Below are 19,264 nucleotides of genomic sequence, written 5' to 3'. Positions count from 1 at the left end.
GTGATCTGGAGCTTTGGTTCTGAATGTTCACACACCAGTGTTTCTACGTGCTGAGGCTCAGAGACTGAAATTGGAGTGATTTTTGCTTTTGGGTTGAGCAGTTTCACGTCTTTTCTGTGGATTAATTCCACACCTCAGTGATAAGTTTCTGCAAGTTAAATATTGCCCATTGATTGGGAGTGGAAGTGATCTTTGATCCCATGGGACTGTCTACAGTGATTAAATTATATACTTTATTTTTAAACTTAATAATTTTGAACAAAATATCAATTTAAGTGGAGGCTGGATGAAGCTATCTACCTTGATCAAATTATCCCTTACTCCATCTGACCTGTGCATTTTCACTCAACACTCCTTTCAAATGTCAGAAAAAGACTGAAATAATTTCATTTTATTTTTTCCTTTTCCTTCCTCCCACAGATGAATTTGTACATTCAAAGTGTCACTGCCTCTGGAACATTGTGCTCCATTTGAAATCTAACCTTTATAAATGTTCAGCTTGGTGCTCTTCTGACAATTCTGTTGTTAATCTCATGGGTTTTAAGATTAAGCAGAGGCTTCTCATTGACAAGTGACCTTTAGAAAGCAGAGCCACATTGTGAAACTTGGTGCTTTCGATCTGTTGGTGAAATACAGTTTAAATGGATCTCTGGCTCAGTGTGCTCTGGATTATGTGCATTGTCAGGTTTCCAAGAAACTGACGTTCTGAGAATACTGAGCAGTGACAAAACATGCTGTGTTACGTTGAGGTGAACTAACATTGAACATTGAGGTTTGGTGATGTAGTGGTTTTGTTACTGGACTAGTAAGAAAGAAAAAGCTTATATTTAGCATCAGTCGAAGCTTTGGAGGATCATAAAATGCTTTGTGATGATGTATAGGAAGTGTAGCCAATTTACATCAAGCTCTGGCAAGCTGCAAGAAATGGTGATATCTCGGCATGGTTTATTGCTGGTTGCAGAGTTACTGTTGGCCACGCGACCATGGAAAACACTCCTCTTTATTTTGAATCAATACTATAGATATTCTTTGTCCATCTGACAAGAGGTTAAAGTCTGCTTGGTGTCTAAAAGACAGCTCCAGTATCAGTCCAGCATTGACATGTCAACCTAGACTGTCTCATGTCTCTGGAGTGACATGTGAATCCGTAACCAGTTGGTTTAGAGACTGTTCAATCACAATATCTAGATGGAAAATTATTTCAAAAACTAATCTTAGTTACTGTATTGGTATTAATGTTCAAATACATATTAATAACAATGTTCTGGATGGAGACCTATCAACATAATGGTTCATTGTAACGCTAACTGATTCCTGTTGGAGAAGTTGCTGGAGAAATTATAATTTCAAATTATCACCACCCTCTATGTTGAGGAGAGTTCCTAATGTCATTCTTGTAAAATCTGGTTGTACTTTTGAAACTATTCCCTCTCACTTGTTGCATTGTTTCTCCCATTCTTCGTATATGTTTTCCCTTAAACCTCCTGAAAGAGAACAGTAGAAAATGATATTAAAATAAAAATAAGGCTGTAACATTATCCAGACCCACCTTCAAGCCTTTGTTTTCACTCATACATAAAGATAATTCAGGTGAATTTAGAATTTGAGCTCTTCTCATAATGACAATAGACAGTAGGTGTAGGAGTAGGCCATTCTGCCCTTCGAGCCAGCACCACCATTAATTATGATCATGGCTGATCATCCTCAATCAGTATCCTGTTCCTGCCTTATCCCCATAACCCTTGATTCCACTATCCTTAAGAGCTCTATCCAACTCTTTCTTGAAAGTATCCAGAGACTTGGCCTCCACAGCCTTCTGGGGCAGAGCATTCCATACACCCACCACTCTCTGGGTGAAGAAGTTTCTCCTCAACTCTGTTCTAAGTGGCCTACCCCTTATTTTTAAACTGTGTCCTCTAGTTCAGGACACACCCATCTGTGGAAACATGCTTCCTGCCTCCAGAGTGTCCAATCTGGACGTGGGCGGCACGGTGGCACAGTGGTTAGCACTGCTGCCTCACAGCGCCAGAGACCCGGGTTCAATTCCCGCCTCAGGCGACTGACTGTGGAGTTTGCACATTCTCCCCGTGTCTGCGTGGGTTTCCTCCGGGTGCTCTGGTTTCCTCCCACAGTCGAAAGATGTGCAGGTCAGGTGAATTGGCCATGCTAAATTGCCCGTAGCCTTAGGTAAGGGGTACATGTAAGGGTGGGTTGTGCTTCGGCGGGGCGGTGTGGACTTGTTGGGCCGAAGGGCCTGTTTCCACACTGTAAGTAATCTAATCTAATCTAATCCTTTTAATAATCTTCTACGTCTCAATCAAATCCCCTCTCCGCCTTCTAAACTCAAGTGTACACAAGCCCAGTCGCTCCAATCTTTCAGTGTAAGATAGCCCTGCCATTCTGGGAATTGACCTCGTGAATCTACGCTGCACTCCCTCAATAGCCACAATGTGACCCACAAATCAATTGTTTTTGCATATTCTATCTTCCAATATGTGAGTATTGGGGTGATTGGGATTGCAGGCAAGATTTCTTTGACTGTATGTGCAAAAGCAAAATTTGGGAGTTAGTCATTTATCTCCACCTGCGCACGTATGACACTAACTGAGCTTGGGTTCAGTGCTTTGCCCACTGTTTCTTGCTCTTTAGGGGATACAGTCAAAGAGGGCTGTATATAGAGGACTGCATGAAGTGTTCTTGGCATCTAGCAGAAGTAAAAGGAATTGGTCAAACCTTACAATTTCTGTCATTTCCATTATTGTGGGGATGTGTCTAACCTCCAATTAGTAAATGGGAAGCACAATGGGAAGCATTTGCTACTTGTGGAACAGGTGAAGAACTTGAGTAAGTGCCACCAAGTGTAAGCAGTACTTGACAGTTGAGCTTCCAACCAAAATGTTGCTTTCACTACTATGAACTATGGTAATCCATGAAGACCGGAATGTAAATAAAATGAAACAGTGGGCAAATCCATTGATTTTTGTTAGTAATTTCTTTCTATCATTCCATTTACAGAGAAAGACGGTAAAGCTTTCCACCCGACGTATGAAGAGAAATTGAAATTTGTCGCCTTACATAAACAGATCACAGTTGGTCCTTACAGCCCTGATTCTTGCCCAGAAGTTGGCTTCTTTGACGTTCTTGGCAATGACAGAAGGTAATTATGACCTGAAAGAAGTCTGAAATAACAATGTTCCCAATTGTAGCATTCAACTAGACAACTTGGTCTATCTTAAACAAAATACTCTGATTTAATTTCTTCTACTTAATGGCTATGTGACATTAGTTGAATTGTAAATTCATATAAATACAATAAACCTAGAACACTGATGGGTTGTGAAACAGCAAATGCTGAATCTATAATGAACTATGCTATAGGACGTTTACAATACAAGAACAGGTCCTTCAGTCCACCAAGCCTGCATTGATTCCTAATTCTTATGTAGATCCGCAACTTGTTGCCTATATGCAGTTTCTATCCCTCTGTGTGCCTCCTGTTTAATGTATCTATCAAGATATGCCTTAAACATTGCTAACATGCACAACCTCCATTGACGTGCACTCCAGGTACCCACAACCGTCTGTGTGAAAACGTTTCACCCCACTTCTCCCCAAAACTTGCCCTCTCTCACCTTGAACCTGTGCCCTCTTGTGGTTGACCTTTCCACACTAGGAAAAAGCCTCTAACCATCTATCCTCTCAATGCCTGTCATAATTTTGTAGACCTCTATCGGGTCACTCCTCAGCTTCCATCTTTCCAGTGAAAACAATCTGAGTTTATCCATCCTCTCCTCCAACCTAAACCCTCCAGATCAGGCAACATCCTGGTAAACCTTCACTTAACCCTCTCCAAACCATCCATATTCTGGTAATGTGGTGACCAGAACTACGTGCAATATTCCAAATGTGACCTAACTAAGGTTTTATGTAGCTGTAACATAACTTATCAACTTTTATATTCAGTGCCCCCACCAATGAAGGCAAACGTACTGTGTGCCTTCTTGATCATCTTATCCACCTGTGTTGTCACTTTCAGGGACCTGTACACCCAGATTCCTGATACAACGGGAAGCATTTGCTACTTGTGGAGCAGGTGAAGGACTTGAGTAACTACCACCAGCCAGGGCAAGTGTAAGCATGCCACTAAGGGTTCTGCTATTTATTATATAATTTGCACCTGAATTTGATTATCCAAAGTGCTCCACATTGCATTTGTCTGAATTAAATTCCATCTGCCATTTTTGTGCCCAAATCTGCAATCTATCCATATCCCACTGTATCCTTGATAATCCTCCTCACTGTTTGTTACTTTGCCAGTTTTGGTGTCATCTGCAAATTTGCTATTCGTTTTCCTCCAAACCATTTTACGTATATATCAAACAACGAAGATCCCAGCACTGATCCCCGTGGATCACCACTAGTTACTGATATCCATTCTGAAAAGCGCCCTTCCACTGCTACTCTGTCTTCTAAACCGGTTTTGTATCTATTTAACCAGTTCACCCTGGATCCCATGAGACGCTACCTTTTGTACTGGCCTGCCATGAAGTAGCTTATCAAATGGATTCCTAAAGTCCATGTAGACAATGTCCATTTGGGCTTCTTCTGAGAGCTAGCGTTGTGATGTGAGGTTCCAACCAGAAAGTTTAACCTGACATTTTCCTCCTCCTTTGAGATGCTGTGTATTTGATATTCTCATTTCTCAACTCTCTGAATTCTGATCCCTTGCCCAGTCCATGTTGCCATGGCACCACCATTAGTGGTGAGGCTTCTGTTGAATTGGTCGTATGCTCTGGAACCTCCTCACAGACGAACAACGCCCCCCACCACAGCGCAAACATGTGTGTGCACACGTGCCCCCCAACATACACAGTCACACCACATGCGCTTGCACATATAGAACAGCCTCTTTTAAGAAACTCTTAATTATGCCTTTTTGATTCCAGCTTTTTCTATGTTCCACAATTTCCTTCTGTGGCTTTGATTGTTCTCCTGTGAACTGCTTGGGCATTTTACTATGGTAAAGGTGCTACATAAATGCAAGTTGTTGATAATTGAATTCCAGACCTGGTTCCATAGCACTTGCTATAGATTGAATGGCATACATTAGGCTTCTGAGATTTCTGTCATCAAAGCTTAGTTTAACCTTTTTGGGGCAGGCACATCACACAAGCTGAGTTCCCGCCAACACTGATGAACCCATCCACCAACTTGTCTCCCTCTGCTGTGTAGGAACAAACTCTTGGCAAATAATACTGCAAATGCACAGCAAGGTGGTCTATGTCCGTGGGGAGACAAAATAATTCATCTTTCAGACTTACGACCTTTCATTGGCTCTGTCTTCTCAGCTGCAAGCTGACAGTAACTGCACTTTCTGCTGTTTAATGTAAAATCTTCTGTGTATTTTTCTCTTCGAAAACAAGAAAAGCTTTTGTTTGTGCCTTTCTGTACAGCCTTCTATCCAATTCCTAACCCCAGTGCTATTATTTTGAATCTATGTTAGAAGGTGGTTGGTTTTCAAGTCCAACTCTAGACCTTTACACCATCCTGGGTAACACGTCAGTTGCATGCTGAGGAAGTGCTTCTTGTTAGAGATGAGCAGTTAAAGCAAATATTTGACTGCCCATTCAAGTTGACAAAAATATTCTATTTGAAGAACAGCATTGTTTCTATTTGATTGCTTTCTAGTTGAAAACTATTTATATCCTGTGACTGACATGTTTCTGTTGTGTAGCTTGAAAGTTGGACTTTTTCACAGCAGTTGGTCAGATACAGTGCACAGCCTTGTGTACCTCTGCCAAATAGTGCATTTCAGAAGCTCTTTAACCTCAGATTCCAACTCTTGCCACTGTACTGAGTGTTGGTTCAGTTCTCTATATTCACAAGATAAATAAAGATGAAAGCTGCTGAAATTAAATTGGTTTATTCATTTTGTTAGACCTTATTCCCTCAGCACCAATCGTCAGCTTATCCCATTTTATTTCTAATACGAATCCAGGGCTTATTTTGTCCCTACTCAATCCGTACTCGTCACCACTTGTGAAGAAGCTCTCAACAAACAGGTTTGTCTTCAATCTGTTTGAATCTGGGTTCCAATGCCCTCATCCTTGTCTTTCTTTTAGTTTGGAGTCATTTTTGGTTAAATATCCTTTTTGCAATTCAGTTTTGTGTACGTTATCACTTCTGTTATCAACTAAACTGAGTTTCAGCAAGCAGTTTGTAACTGAATTTGTGTATCCATTAGGGAAAGGAGATTCATAGAAATTGTAATGTTCCAATATATTTTAAAAGGATGTTTTGCTGTGAGAATCTCAGTAGATCAAAATATCTGCAGAGAATACATTGTTCTCTTTCTGCTACCTTGTTGCAACCCTTTTAGAACCCAGTACTCGATGTATCCGAATGACAACCCACAGTACTGTAGAGAAAATAATAATCTCCATTATCTTGATTTGTTTTAAGTTCACTTATCAATAAATGAGACCATAAAATCCCAAAGATAGAAGCCTGACTAACACTGCCAAACAGCTAAGTTTCAGTAAAAACTGAAAGAACTGCAGATGCTGTAAATCAAACTCAAATTGCTGGAAAAGGTCAGCAGGTGTGGTAGCTTCTGTGGAGAGAAATCAGAGCCAATGTTTCTGGTTGAGCGACCCTTCCTCATAACACCTCAACCCGAAATATCAACTCTGATTTCTCTCTACAGATGCTGCCAGACCTGCTTGCTGAGCTCTTCCAGCACTTTCAGCTAGGATTCAGTGGTAGGTAGACCTTCAGATTTGAATAAGTTGAATTTTGGTTCTGCCTTTTTTTGGTCTCATGGAGCGATTCAGAAACAAACAGACTGCTAACAGAAGTGACCAAACCATTAACAATAAGTAAATGTATAAGCATATTAAAAGACATTTTGTGTAAGGAAAACAAAATGATGTTTGTTTGTGATAATTTTTAAATTCATTAAAGGCCCTCACTGGCTAGGCCTGCATTTAGTTCCTTTATCTAATTGTTCTCAAGAAGGTGGTAGTGAGCTGCCTCCTTGAAGCACTGCAGTCCTCGACAAGCAGGTGCACCCATAGTGCTGTTAGGAAGAGTGTTCCGTGATTTTGAGTCAGTGAATCTAATTCCAAATCCGGGTGATGCGTGGCTTGAAGGGGGAGCTTGAAAGTGATGTTCTCATGCATCATTTTCCTTTATATTGGGTGGTGCTGACTGTGGATTTGGAAGGTGCAGCCCAAGAAGCCTTGGTGAGTTACTGCAGTACATCTTTCTGCATGCTGGAGGGAGTGAACCTAGAAGGTGTTGTGTGGGATGTCATTCCAGTGGGCTCTGTCACAGCTAGTGGCAAGCTTGTGCTGTTAGAGCTGCATTCATCCAAGCAAGTGGAGCATATTCCATCATATTCTTGACTCGGATGGTGGTCAGACTTTGAGGAGTTAAGAAGTGTGTTCCTTGTCAGAGCTTTTGTCCTGCTCTCGTACCCACCATGTCAATGTGACTGGTTCAGTTCAGTTTCTGGTCAGTGCTAATCCTCAGGATGTTGATAATGGGGGCAGCATTGATACCATTAAATGTTAAGGGCTGATAAATGAGTTCTCCCTTGCTGTATTCAGTCAATACCTGGCATTTGTATGGCAAGAATGTTATTTGCCATTGTTCAGCCCAGGCCTGGATGTTTTCCAGATCTTGCTGCACTTGGGTACTGACTGCTTCAGTGAATTTGCATATATTCTAATTCCAACACACTCTGGGTATATTGACGTGGCTACGAATGAAGAACAGCTGAAGTGTTTGCTTTATAGGTCGTTATGGTATAATGCATGTTTCATTCACACAAATTGGCTATAATGCAACTGATGAATTGTGGACGTGGTTTGGATAACGCAAACTTACTACAGTGATCTTCTACAGTGCAGTTTTTTAGAGTGCGAGGTTGCAAAGGGCAGCAGTTGTCACATTCTAGCAGAATGACTTGTGTTTAGCTTCCTTTGTGTTCATACTCAAAATCTGAGTCTGGGATGTGTGGGCACAGAATGTGTTGTTTGGGAGTGCTGCTTTATTAAATAACACTAGAGTACAATTGATTGTAAAACAAGAACCTTGCAAAACCGATGAGCAGAAACAGTGCCAAATGTGGGAGGTGGTCACTGTCAAAACACTGAAATTGAGAGGCGATCCGAGAGAAGTATTTAACGTTGTGAAATTACCTGTTTGGGTTGGAAAGAATGTCATGACCCCAAAGCTAGTAAAGATAAGGTTTTTAACTAATAAAGCCAAAAGGGAACTCGGGAGAATCTGTTTTTCTCAGAGTAGTTGGAATGTGGAACCTGCTATCAGATGTGGAATTGAAATTAATACCAGTGCATTTAAGGGAAAGTGAGCTAAATTCATGATGGGATGAGGAATAGAAGGTTCTGCTGATAGGATGAGATGACCCAAGGCAGAGGGGAGCTCGGCACAAATCAAGTGGCCAGCTTGTGTTAACATTGCTGAGTAATATTTTAGAACAATAGAAGAATATATTTCTGTGCTGAGAAGTAGAGTTAACATTTCAGATTGCAGACCTAATATTACTTCTGTTTCGTTCTCCACAGATGCTGCCAGAGGGCTCAGTATTGACTGCATCTTGTCCTTGATGAGTCAAAGTGTGGCGCTGGAAAATCACAACAAGTCAGACAGCATCTGAGGTGCAGGAGAATCACCCAGCACTTCAAGAATGTGCTCTGAAATGTCGACTCCTGTTCCTCAGAAGCTGCCTGACCTGCTGTGCTTTTCCAGCGCCAAACATTTCAGATCTGATCTCCTAGCATCTGCAGTCCTCACTTTCTACTAGATGCTGGATGACGAGTCCAATAACTGCACTACTTTGCTCATAGAATGTTAGTATTGCTTTAGTGGGCTGTGTGGCTGTGGGTTGAATGGTTAATGGGGCAACTTTTTAAAATTAACTTTTGTGTGGGCGAGACTGAGTTGAACCCAACATCTATCCTTTTGAGTGTTGGAGTGAACCACCAACCCTACAAGTGGTTTTCAGACTTCACAAAATTTGATGCATCTTTAGGAAATCACCTGTCCTAATTTAACCATGAAAAGCACACCACCTGCCTTCAGGAAATCTCGGCCTTTGTTGTGTGTTTTTTAGTGACTTTGAAATAAAAACAAAATGGATTGTCACCCGCAACAAAGAGTAAGGAATATTGAAATCTCAGATTCTGCAGGGAATACTCAGTTTTAAATAAGCAAGAGGCTAGCCTTGCCAGCCTTATGTAATCCAGAGGCCAGTCTGAATAGCTGTCCATTCCATCAACTGCATGTTCTGTGGGTTTAAGGACAAGAGGTTGCATTTACAGTCGTATGCCCCGCTGGATTCTATTTCAAAATATCTTCTCATTTCCTTACTTGCTGTCTCAAATTTCCATCCTAGCACGAAACAAATGATCAGACTTCTATTTCCCAACATCTTAATTAAAGTTGTCTTTCCCATAAGCAATCAGAGGGGAAGAAGCCAAGATTGGTCACCAGGAGTGGAATTTGGGCAAGGTACTGAACTAGAAGCTGATGGCCCATGATTCTGCACCTTACAGGGAGATGTTAAGATAAATTAGCAGTGTACAGCTAACGCTTTCAGAACTATGAATGGAGAGCTGATTGTTGCTCTGGTTACATTTTATTTCTCTCTGTGACCTGTGTGAAGTTGAGCCACGGATCAGCAATGATTTCATTTACTGGCAGAACAGGCTCAAAGGGGAAAAATAGCCTATTCCTGTTCCTGTGATCGTCTCCAATCCAGATTTGCAATCAGATTCTGAGGTTATATCGAATCTTGATGAACCTTTGGCCAATACTTTGCAATACTCTGAGCAGAATTTAGCTGGAGCAGCTTTTAAATACTGTGTTGACAAGAGCATTTCCAAGGCTGGGAATTTAGCAGTGACAACTGATTCCCCAAAGCCTGTCCATCACTTATAAGTTACAAGTATGATATAATTGTACTGCATTTTTAAATCTTGAATTTAAAGCTGTTGCATTAATGGTCATGTAACTGTTGTCAACTGTAGTAAAAACCAATCTGATTCATTAATGTACTTTAGGGAAAGAAATGTGCCATCCTTACCTGGTTTACATGTAACTCCTGAACCTACAGTAATATGGCTGATTTTTAACTGCTCTCTAAGTTGGCCGAGCAAATCATTCACTTTGACTACAATTAGAATTGAGCAACTAATAAAGGGGAAAAAAGTGTTTTGTATTTCATCGTTAAAAATCTCTCAACACCAGGTTTATGTGGAAACACTAGCTTTCAGTGCACTGCTCTTTCGTCAGATGGTTATAGAGTATAAGATCATATTTCATACCTTTTATTCTGTAGGATACTTAGCAACCAAGTTATTTGTGTGTCTCGCATTAACTTAAAAGCCAAGAGATTTTGTGGTCACAAGAATTAGGAGCAGGAGGCAGCCATTTGGTCCACCGTTCACAGATTGAGGCTGTGACTGAATGTTGCTTAATCTCCACCTTCCTGTTCATCCCCAAGACCCTTTCTTCACTCATCAATCACAAAGCCAACCAACTCAGCCTTGAATATATTCAATGACCTGCTCTCACTGCCATCTACAGGTAAAGTTCAAACACTACAACCCTCCTGAAAGAAGAAAATCATCCTTCAGTGGTGAACTCATTATTTTTAAACCATGCCCCTAGTTGTCTCAGCATCTACACATTTAAACCCTTTCAGAATCTTAGGTGATACTAATGGCACATATCATTCTCTTGCTAACCCTTTGCTCCTAAAACGAACCCTTCATCCCATGAGCAAGCTGGTGAATATTTAATATATTCCTCAATTTAAGGAGACCAAACTGTGTACATTGCTCGAGATGTTGTCTCACCAAGCTTGTTCTACTGCTATCCTGCATTATACCCTTCCATGCAGCAGAGGAAATGAATATGCTTAGCCTTAGGATTCAAGAATTGAGGTGGGAGGCATGACTGAGCGTGCACAGTGGTAGTGTAAATGGAACTTGCTCCTCCAAAGGACTGCTTACCTTGAAACTTTCAGATAAGAGCAAGGTAAGTGCTTATTTGTTAAGGGTGAAGGTAAGACCAGGAGCCCAAGGCAGCCAGCAGCACCTAGATGACAGCAAAGAAGGTTACCTCAGATTACAACAGGATCAATGGGCTGAGAAGTGGCAGGTGAAGTTTAATTCAGATAAATGCGAGGTGGTGCATTTTAGGAAAGCAAACCTTAGCAGGACTTATACACTTAATGGTAAGGTCCTGGGGAGTGTTGCTGAACAAAGAGACCTTGGAGTGCAGGTTCATAGCTCCTTGAAAGTGGAGTCGCAGCTAGACAGGATAGTGCAGAAGGCATTTGGTATGCTTTCCTTTATTGGTCAGAGTACTGAGTACTGGAGTTGGGAGGCCATTTTGCGGCTGTATACAACATTGGTTAGGCCACTTTTGGAATGCAGCTCTGGTCTCCTTCCTATCAGAAGGATGTTGTGAAATTTTGAATGGTTCAGAAAAGATTTACAAACATGTTGCCAGGGTTGGAGTATTTGAGCTATAGGGAGAGGCTGAATAGGCTGGGGCTGTTTTCCCTGGAGCATCAGAGGCTGAGGGGTGATCTTAAAGATTTATAAAATCATGAGGGGCATGGATAGGATAAATAGACAGTCTCTTCCCTGGGGTGGGGGAGTCCAGAACTAGAGGCCATAGATTTAGGGGGAGAGGGGAAAGATATAAAAGAGACCTACGGGGCAACCTTTTCACACACAGGGTGGTAAGTGTATGGAATGAGCTGCCAGAGGAAATGGTGGAGGCTAGTACAATTGCAATATTTAAGAGGCATCTGGATTGGTATATGAATAGAAAGGGTTTGGAGGAATATGGGCCAAGTGCTGGCAGGCGGGACTAGATTGAGTTGGGATATCTGGTCGGCATAGACGAGTTGGATCAAAGGGTCTGTTTCCATGCTGTACATCTCTGACTCTGAGCTGGTGAGAGGCAGACCTGAAAGAGGAAGTCAGCATCATCTGGAGGAGTGGATGAGACGATGACGTGGAGACAGGCAGAAGGTATCGCCTTGAGTGAGGGGGAGGTAAGGTTGAAGATTCTAAACCAGGCAGTCAGCAGAATTGAGTGGACCAGTGGAAAAAATAAACCTGTAGCAGGTAGAGACAAAGCTAAATTCAGTGGAGATGATTAGAAATGGCTCTTGCTATAGCACAAAGAATAGCCAGAGAAAGAGGTGAGTCTGTGCTAAGTGGTAAGGTCTTAAATTTTAACACAGTATATAAATTGGTGGGAAAATTTATAAGATGTATAACAGACCACATGGGAGTGAATAACTTATTTAATTCAAATTTATTAGGAATAGCAGGGTAAGTGATCTGTTAAACGTGCAGTGTGGGAACTCCTCAGTACTGTCGCCATCTAGGGCAAACTTACTTGAAGTGTGTGTTCGATATTTGTACAGCTTTGGTTCAGAGTTTGAGCTGGGGGCTGAACTACAAACACAGACACATCAGAGAGGTGGAAAATTATGTGGATTGTTTGGAGCAGGCGACAATCACGCACCTCCTTTTGTCAGCGATTTAGGAGGGAGGGAGTCGTGCTCTGCAATTGTTCAGTAAATCTGAAGTTCTCTCACTCTGAATGAAAGTGGGAACTGCAGGGCAGATGAGCAAACTGGCAGTGTGGACAGAAAAGCCAGGTGGGGCAGCAGCAACGTGTGTAATAATAGCGTACAGTATAGTGATGGCATTGACACTATTCTCTGCAACAAAGTGTCCAGACAGCTGTGCTACCTGCCTGGTGCCAAGTTTCAGGATATTTGTTCAGGGGTGGAAAGGAACTTGCAGTAGTCAAGGTAGGTGCCAGCAATATAGGTGAAACTAGGAAAGAGGTTCTACATTGAGAGTATGAGGAATTGGCATTAAATTACAAAGCAAAACTTTAAAGGTTAGAATCGCTAGATTATTACCTTCTCTTGTGAATTGACATCTCCATCAGTGGAGCTGAGGTGGAAATGGTTGAGAGCGTCAAATTCCTAGGAGTGACAATAATCGATCTGTCCTGGGCCACCCACATTGATGCTTCAGTCAAGAACACACAATGCCTCTTCCCCAGGAATCTAAATTCGGCATGTCCATAAGGATTCTCCCCAACGTTTATAGATGCACCATAGAAAGCATTCAATCTGGATACATCACGGCTTGGAACGGCAACTGCTCTGCCCAGGACTGTATGAAACTGCAGAGAGTTGTGAACACAGCTCAGTCCATCATGCCCACCTTCCACCTGTTGGCGGCCATAATTCTATTAGATTTAAAATAATGATGGAAAAGGATCTAGCAGTTGAAGTTCTAAATTGGAGAAAGGCCAATTTTGACACTGAGGCAAGACCTGATTGGGGGCAGATGTTCACAGGTAAAGGGACAGCTGGAAAATGGGAACCCTTAGGAAATGAGATAACAAAAGTCCAGAGACAGTATGTTCCTGTTAGTGAAAGGAAAAGCTGGTAGGTGTATGGAATGCTGGATGACTAAAGAATTTGAGGGTTTGGTTAAGAAAAAGAAGAAAGCATATGTCAGGTAAAGACAGGATAGATCAAGTGAAATCATTAGAACACTATAATGGCCGTAGGAGTATACTTAAGGGGGAAATCAGGAGGGCAAAAAGGGGACATGAGATAACTTTGGCAAATAGAATTAAGGAGAATCCAAAGGGTTTTTACAAATACATTAAGACAAAAGGGTAACTAGGGAGAGAATAGGGCGCCTCAAAGATCAGCAAGGCGGCCTTTGTGTGGATCCACAGGAGATGGGGGCGATACCAAACTAGTGTTTTGCATCAGTATTTACTATGGAAAAGGACATGGAAGATATAAAATATAGGGAAATAGATGGTGACATCTTGAAAAATGTACATATTACAGAGGAGGAAGTGCTGGATGTCTTGAAACACAAAGTTGGATAAATCCCTCGGACCTGATCAGGTGTACCCTAGCACTCTGTGGGAAGCTAGGGAAGTGATTACTGGGCCTCTTAGTAAGACGTTTGTATCATCGCTAGTCAGAGGTGAGGTGCCAGAAGACTGGAGGTTGGCTAACGTGTTTAAGAAAGGTGGTAAGAACAAGCCAGGGAACTATAGACCAGTGAGCCTGATATCAGTGGTGGGCAAGGTGTTGGAGGGAATCCTGAGGGACAGGATGTACATGTATTTGGAAAGGTTAGGACTGATTAGGGATAGTCAACATGGCTTTGTGTGTGGGAAATCATGTCTCACAAACTTGATTGAGATTTCTGAAGAAGTAACAATGAGGATTGATGAGGGCAGAGCGGTAGATGTGAAGAAGACGTTTGGTATGCTTTCCTTTACTGGTCAGAGTATTGAGTACAGGAGTTGGAAGGTCATGTTGCGGCTATATAGGACATTAGTTCAGCCACTGTTAGAATATTGCGTGTTCTAGCCACCTTCCTATTGGAAAGATGTTGTGAAACTTAGAATGGTTCAAAAGAAATTTACAAGAATGTTGCCAGGGTTGGAGGATTTGAGCTATAGAAAGAGGCTGAATAGGCTAGGGCTGTTTTCCCTGGAGTGTCAAAGGCTGAGGGGTGACTTTAGAGGTTTATAAAATCATGAGGGGCATGGATAGGATAAATAGACAGTTTTTTCCCTGGGGTCAGGGAGTCCAGAACTAGAGGGCATAAGTTTGGAGGGGGGGTGGGGGGGGAGGTGGTAAAGATATAAAAGCTATCTAAGGGGCAACTTTTTCACGCAGAGAGCAGTGTATGTATGGAATGAGCTGCCAGAGGAAATGGTGGAGACTAGTACAATTGCAACATTTAAAAGGCATCTGGATGGGTACATGAATAGGAAGGGTTTGGAGGAGTATGGGCTAGGTGCTAGCAGGTGGGACTAGATTGGGTTGGGATATCTGGACGGAAGGCTCTGTTAATGTGCTGTATGTCTCTAGGACTCCCTCTACACTTGCTGCCTCAGAAAGGCCACCAATACTGTCAAAAACTCCTCCCACCCCAGTTACAATGTCTTCCATCAAGCAGAAGATACAGAAGCTTAAACATGTATCAACAAGTTCAAGAACTGCTTCTTCCCTACTGTTATTAGACTTCTGAATGGATCTCTCAAATTTCAAATGTAATGTTGCTACTGCTTTTTGTGCACTGCTTCTCTGTAGCCGTAACATTGTATCCTTCGATCTGTCAAGCACCTTATGTCCTTTTTAGGTATGATCTGTCTGTACTGCATACAAAATAAAACTTTTCACTCTGCCTAGGTACGTGTGACAATAATAAATTGAATCAAACATTGAGATCATGAAATTAGAGATGAATACATAATTCTTGTTAAACGAGGAAATCACAGATTATTGCGGGTAGTTGGGCATGTGGAATTCTCAATAGAAACAGATAAGCCATGATCTTATTGAATGGCAGAGCAGGTTTGGGGGCCAGATGGACTTTAATTTGTATATTCGGAAAACTGGTTAAATAGACTGTGGCGTGATCAAATTGAAGGACAGAGTGGACCAAAGAGGAAGTTTCTCTTATTGTTTTGGTTTAATAAGAGATGTTTCTGAGGGATCCAGTAGAGCTACATGCTTTCTTTGTCACAACGTAGAGTATGTTCAGCACATTAATTTCAGGCATGCAGGCCAGCAGGATAAGACGGCACAAAATCACTGCTGTGAATGATGAATTTACATCACGTGCCAGGAATTATTGAAACAAGTCTTATTAAAGTCAACACATTTGGATTCAATTCAGCAACATAGGTAGTCTTATAATAATCCGTTTGCTGTAAGTGAAAACTAAGTGCAGGTTTCTTCTTGGACTTACTTTGATCCAGTGTTATTACCAGAGGTGCTGTCTTTTAGGTGAGACAGCCAAATGAGTGTCTATTCTCTTGACTGGATGGATCTTAAAAATATTGTGCCACTGCTTTGAAGAACTGATTGAATTCCTTTTGCAAGCCATTTCCTCAATCCAGTTAAATAATGGAATAGCTCAGATCAGGCTGTACTTGGGTAGCTTGCTCACTGAAACAACAGTGCTAAAGGTAGATTGGCTGATTATTCATATTGCTGACAGATCTTCAATGTCTTGATTACTTAAGTGTTTGCAGTTCAAAATAACCCATTATATTCAAAGTAGTTTGTGATACTCAATATTTTGTAAGAAACTGTATGAGTGTATGTCTCTTTTCTCACTGCGCTAATGTTTCTCATCAGGAGAGAATGGACTGCCCTGGGTAACATGTCGAAAGAAAATGCCATGGTGGAGTATGTCCAGTTGTTGAACAAGTGCTGCAATCTGTTTGAACCCTATGTCACATCCCATAAAATAGAGAAGGAGGAGCAAGAAAGGAAGAGGTAAGAGAGATTTCCTGCCTGTTCAGAATTGTGATTTAAGAAGGAGCTCACAGTGCTTATAAAGAACAAGTATTTATCTGAACTGTTCAATCATGTGATGTCAGTAGTGGCGTTGGGGTAGTACTCTCAACTGGAGACTATTGATTTCAGTAAGATCGTGGCTGACCTTCCCCAGGCCTCAACTCCCCTTTTCATGCCAGTTTGTCATATCCTTGATATTTCAAATATCTACCTGCTCTTTAAATTGTGATCTAGCTTCTACAACTCTCTGGGATAGAGATTTCCAAGCGTTCGCTAGCCTCTAGGAGAAGAAATTCCTTTGCACCTCAGTTTTAAATGTGTCCCAATTTTCTGTAACTTTGTCCATGGTTCAAAAGCCCCCCACTTGTGGAAATGTCTTCTCAACATATGCCCTGTCAGTCTCCCTTAGGATCTTGTATGTTTCAATTAGATCACTCCTTATTCTTAAACTCTAATGAATAAAAGCCTAACCATGACAGGTCAGCCCTTTCATTCCAAGGAATCCGCCTCGGTGGTACCTCTTCTGAACTGCTTCCAATGCCAGTGTATCTATTCTTAGATACAGGGACTGTACACAGAACCGAGTGAAGCTTCACCAATGCCTTGTACAGTTGTAACAAGAATTCCCTTTTTTAAACTCCAGTCCCCTCACAGTAAAGGCCAGAATTCCATCTGCCTTAACTTGACACACGTGCACGATGGTTTTCATACACAAGAATATCCGGATCTTTCTGTGCTGTGCAATGTTTAGTGTCTCTCGATTTGTCTGTCTTCAGTCCCATTTGTCTATCAAATAGCTTGTTCCTTGTTATAGAGTCTGGTTCAACATTAATACCCTACTTAACTGTTGCTTTTGGGATGTTTTTTATGGCGCCTCCCATGAAAACAAATGAAAAATGTTGATTTAAATTATTCACCACCTCCCTGTTTCCCCAGTTGCATTTTCCCAAGCATCCCACACTTAGTTTAGCTACTCTTTTTTTTTGAGAAGCTCTGGCTGTTTGTTTTTATATTTCTTGCCAGTTTACTTGCATAATTAATTTTCTCCCTCTATTCATCTGGTTCCTTTTAAAAGTTCCCAATCCTTTAACCTACCACTAGTTTTTGTCACTTTTTATGCCTTGTTTTATTTTATTGGATGTACCTTTATTGCTCACTGGGTCTATCCTTTTTATTGAGACATTCTTGACTGGAAAAATTTTTAAGTGTTGTGAAATGTCTACTCACCTACTGACTTCCCTCTTAATCTGTTTTTCTAGCCTGCTTTGGACAACTCATTCTTTGTACCTCTACAAATGCCCTTGTTTAGGTTGAGGACACAGGTTTGGGACCCAAGTTGCTCTCCCCCGCATTGATCTTGAAACTCCCCCATGTTATGATCAGTATTCCCCAAAGAATCCTTAGCAATGAATTGTCTTATTACTCCTACCTCAGTGCACATTACCAGATCTAAAATAACCAGTTCCAAGAAAGTTTTCTGCAATGTATTGCTCTAAGAACAAATCACTGCTGACTATAAATTTGACTTGTTACCTTTCCAACTTGTCCATTACATATACAAATTAAAATCACCTCCGAACATTGTCACGCCCTTGCACGCCTCTATTATGACTTGATTTTCAGTTTGTCCTAGAGTGAGGCAACTCTTTGGGGCCTATGGGTGACTCCCACAAATGACTTCCTTTCCTTGGTATTCCTTTCACCACGGGAGAAAGTGAGGTCTGCAGATGCTGGAGATCAGAGCTGGAAATGTGTTGCTGGAAAAGCGCAGCAGGTCAGGCAGCATCCAGGGAACAGGAGAATCGACGTTTCGGGCATAAGCCCTTCTGCCCTTCCTTTCACCACCCACATCACAATCCATTGCATTTATGTCACTATTCACCACCACACTGATCATCTTTAACAAAGTTGCTTTTTTTTTTGCCTATTCTTCTGGAACGTCAAATGCCCTTGAAGTCCCAGTTTTTGGTTACCCTGCAACCATATCTCTGGGTATCAAGTCAAAATGTTACAGTCAAGAAAGGTGATTGTGGAATATTTATTACAATTTGTGCCCCAACTCTTCTGGTTTCTAACAAATACTGCATGCATTCAGGTAAGAGCTTTGAGCTTTAACTTTTTAACCATTAACCTTACACTGGTTTTAATTTTTGCTGCAGTCTTCTGTGCATATTTTCAACATCCTTCTTGTCACACCTTGACTGTTGTTTGCTTAATCACTATGCTGCACCTCTTGTTCCTTTTCTCCATGTAAGAATTTTATAAATTTCAATAAGGCTGCCTCTCATTCTTTGGAACTCCTAGAGAATGCAGGCACAGTCTCGTCAATCTCTGCTCAGTGGACAGCACTGCCATTCAGGAGCCAGGCTGCTGAGCTTCTGCTGCACTCCCTCTATAAGTAATTATATCTTTCCTGTGGTATGGTAGAGCAAAACTGTATATTATTCCAGGTGCAGTCTTGCCAAACTTCTGTGCAGTTTCTTTATGCAATCTTGGCTCTGTGCACTTAAATCCCCTAGCAATAAAGACCAAGATACAATTTGCCTTGCTTATTGCTTGCTGCAACTGAATATCAATTTCAAATTACTCGTGGGCAGAAACACCCAGGTTCCTCTAATACCAAAGTGACTATGCTTTGAAAATGTCAGACACTTGTGTGCTGGCTGGGTATCTAAGGTCCATGAAGGCACTTACTGTATTACACATTCCTTTTTTTTTTCCCCATTTTAATTAGTCCAACAAACATGAATACTACCATAAATCTTTAATGTAGGAGCAAATTATTGCGGGTACTGGAACCTGTTCTGAAAACAACAAAGGCTAGAAATTACAGCGGGTCAGGCAGCATCC

General features: G+C 41.5%; 1 protein-coding gene across 1 annotated transcript in view; it reads left to right on the top strand.

Moving 5' to 3' along the window:
* acbd3 (acyl-Coenzyme A binding domain containing 3) overlaps positions 1–19,264 on the top strand; it is a 48,765-nt gene that overhangs the window by 10,116 nt on the left and 19,385 nt on the right. The window contains exons 2-3 of the mRNA XM_043687283.2: positions 3,016–3,157; positions 16,253–16,393. Of these exons, the coding sequence (XP_043543218.2) occupies positions 3,016–3,157; positions 16,253–16,393 (283 nt within the window). The remainder of the gene's footprint in view (positions 1–3,015; positions 3,158–16,252; positions 16,394–19,264) is intronic.

This window comes from Chiloscyllium plagiosum, unplaced genomic scaffold, assembly GCF_037043375.1.
Source record: "Chiloscyllium plagiosum isolate Xiang-an unplaced genomic scaffold, Cpla_swu_hap1 HiC_scaffold_3, whole genome shotgun sequence".
Lineage (NCBI taxonomy): Eukaryota > Metazoa > Chordata > Chondrichthyes > Orectolobiformes > Hemiscylliidae > Chiloscyllium > Chiloscyllium plagiosum.
The sequence above is the reverse complement of the archived record's forward strand: the minus strand, read 5'-3'. Positions and strand labels throughout refer to the sequence as shown.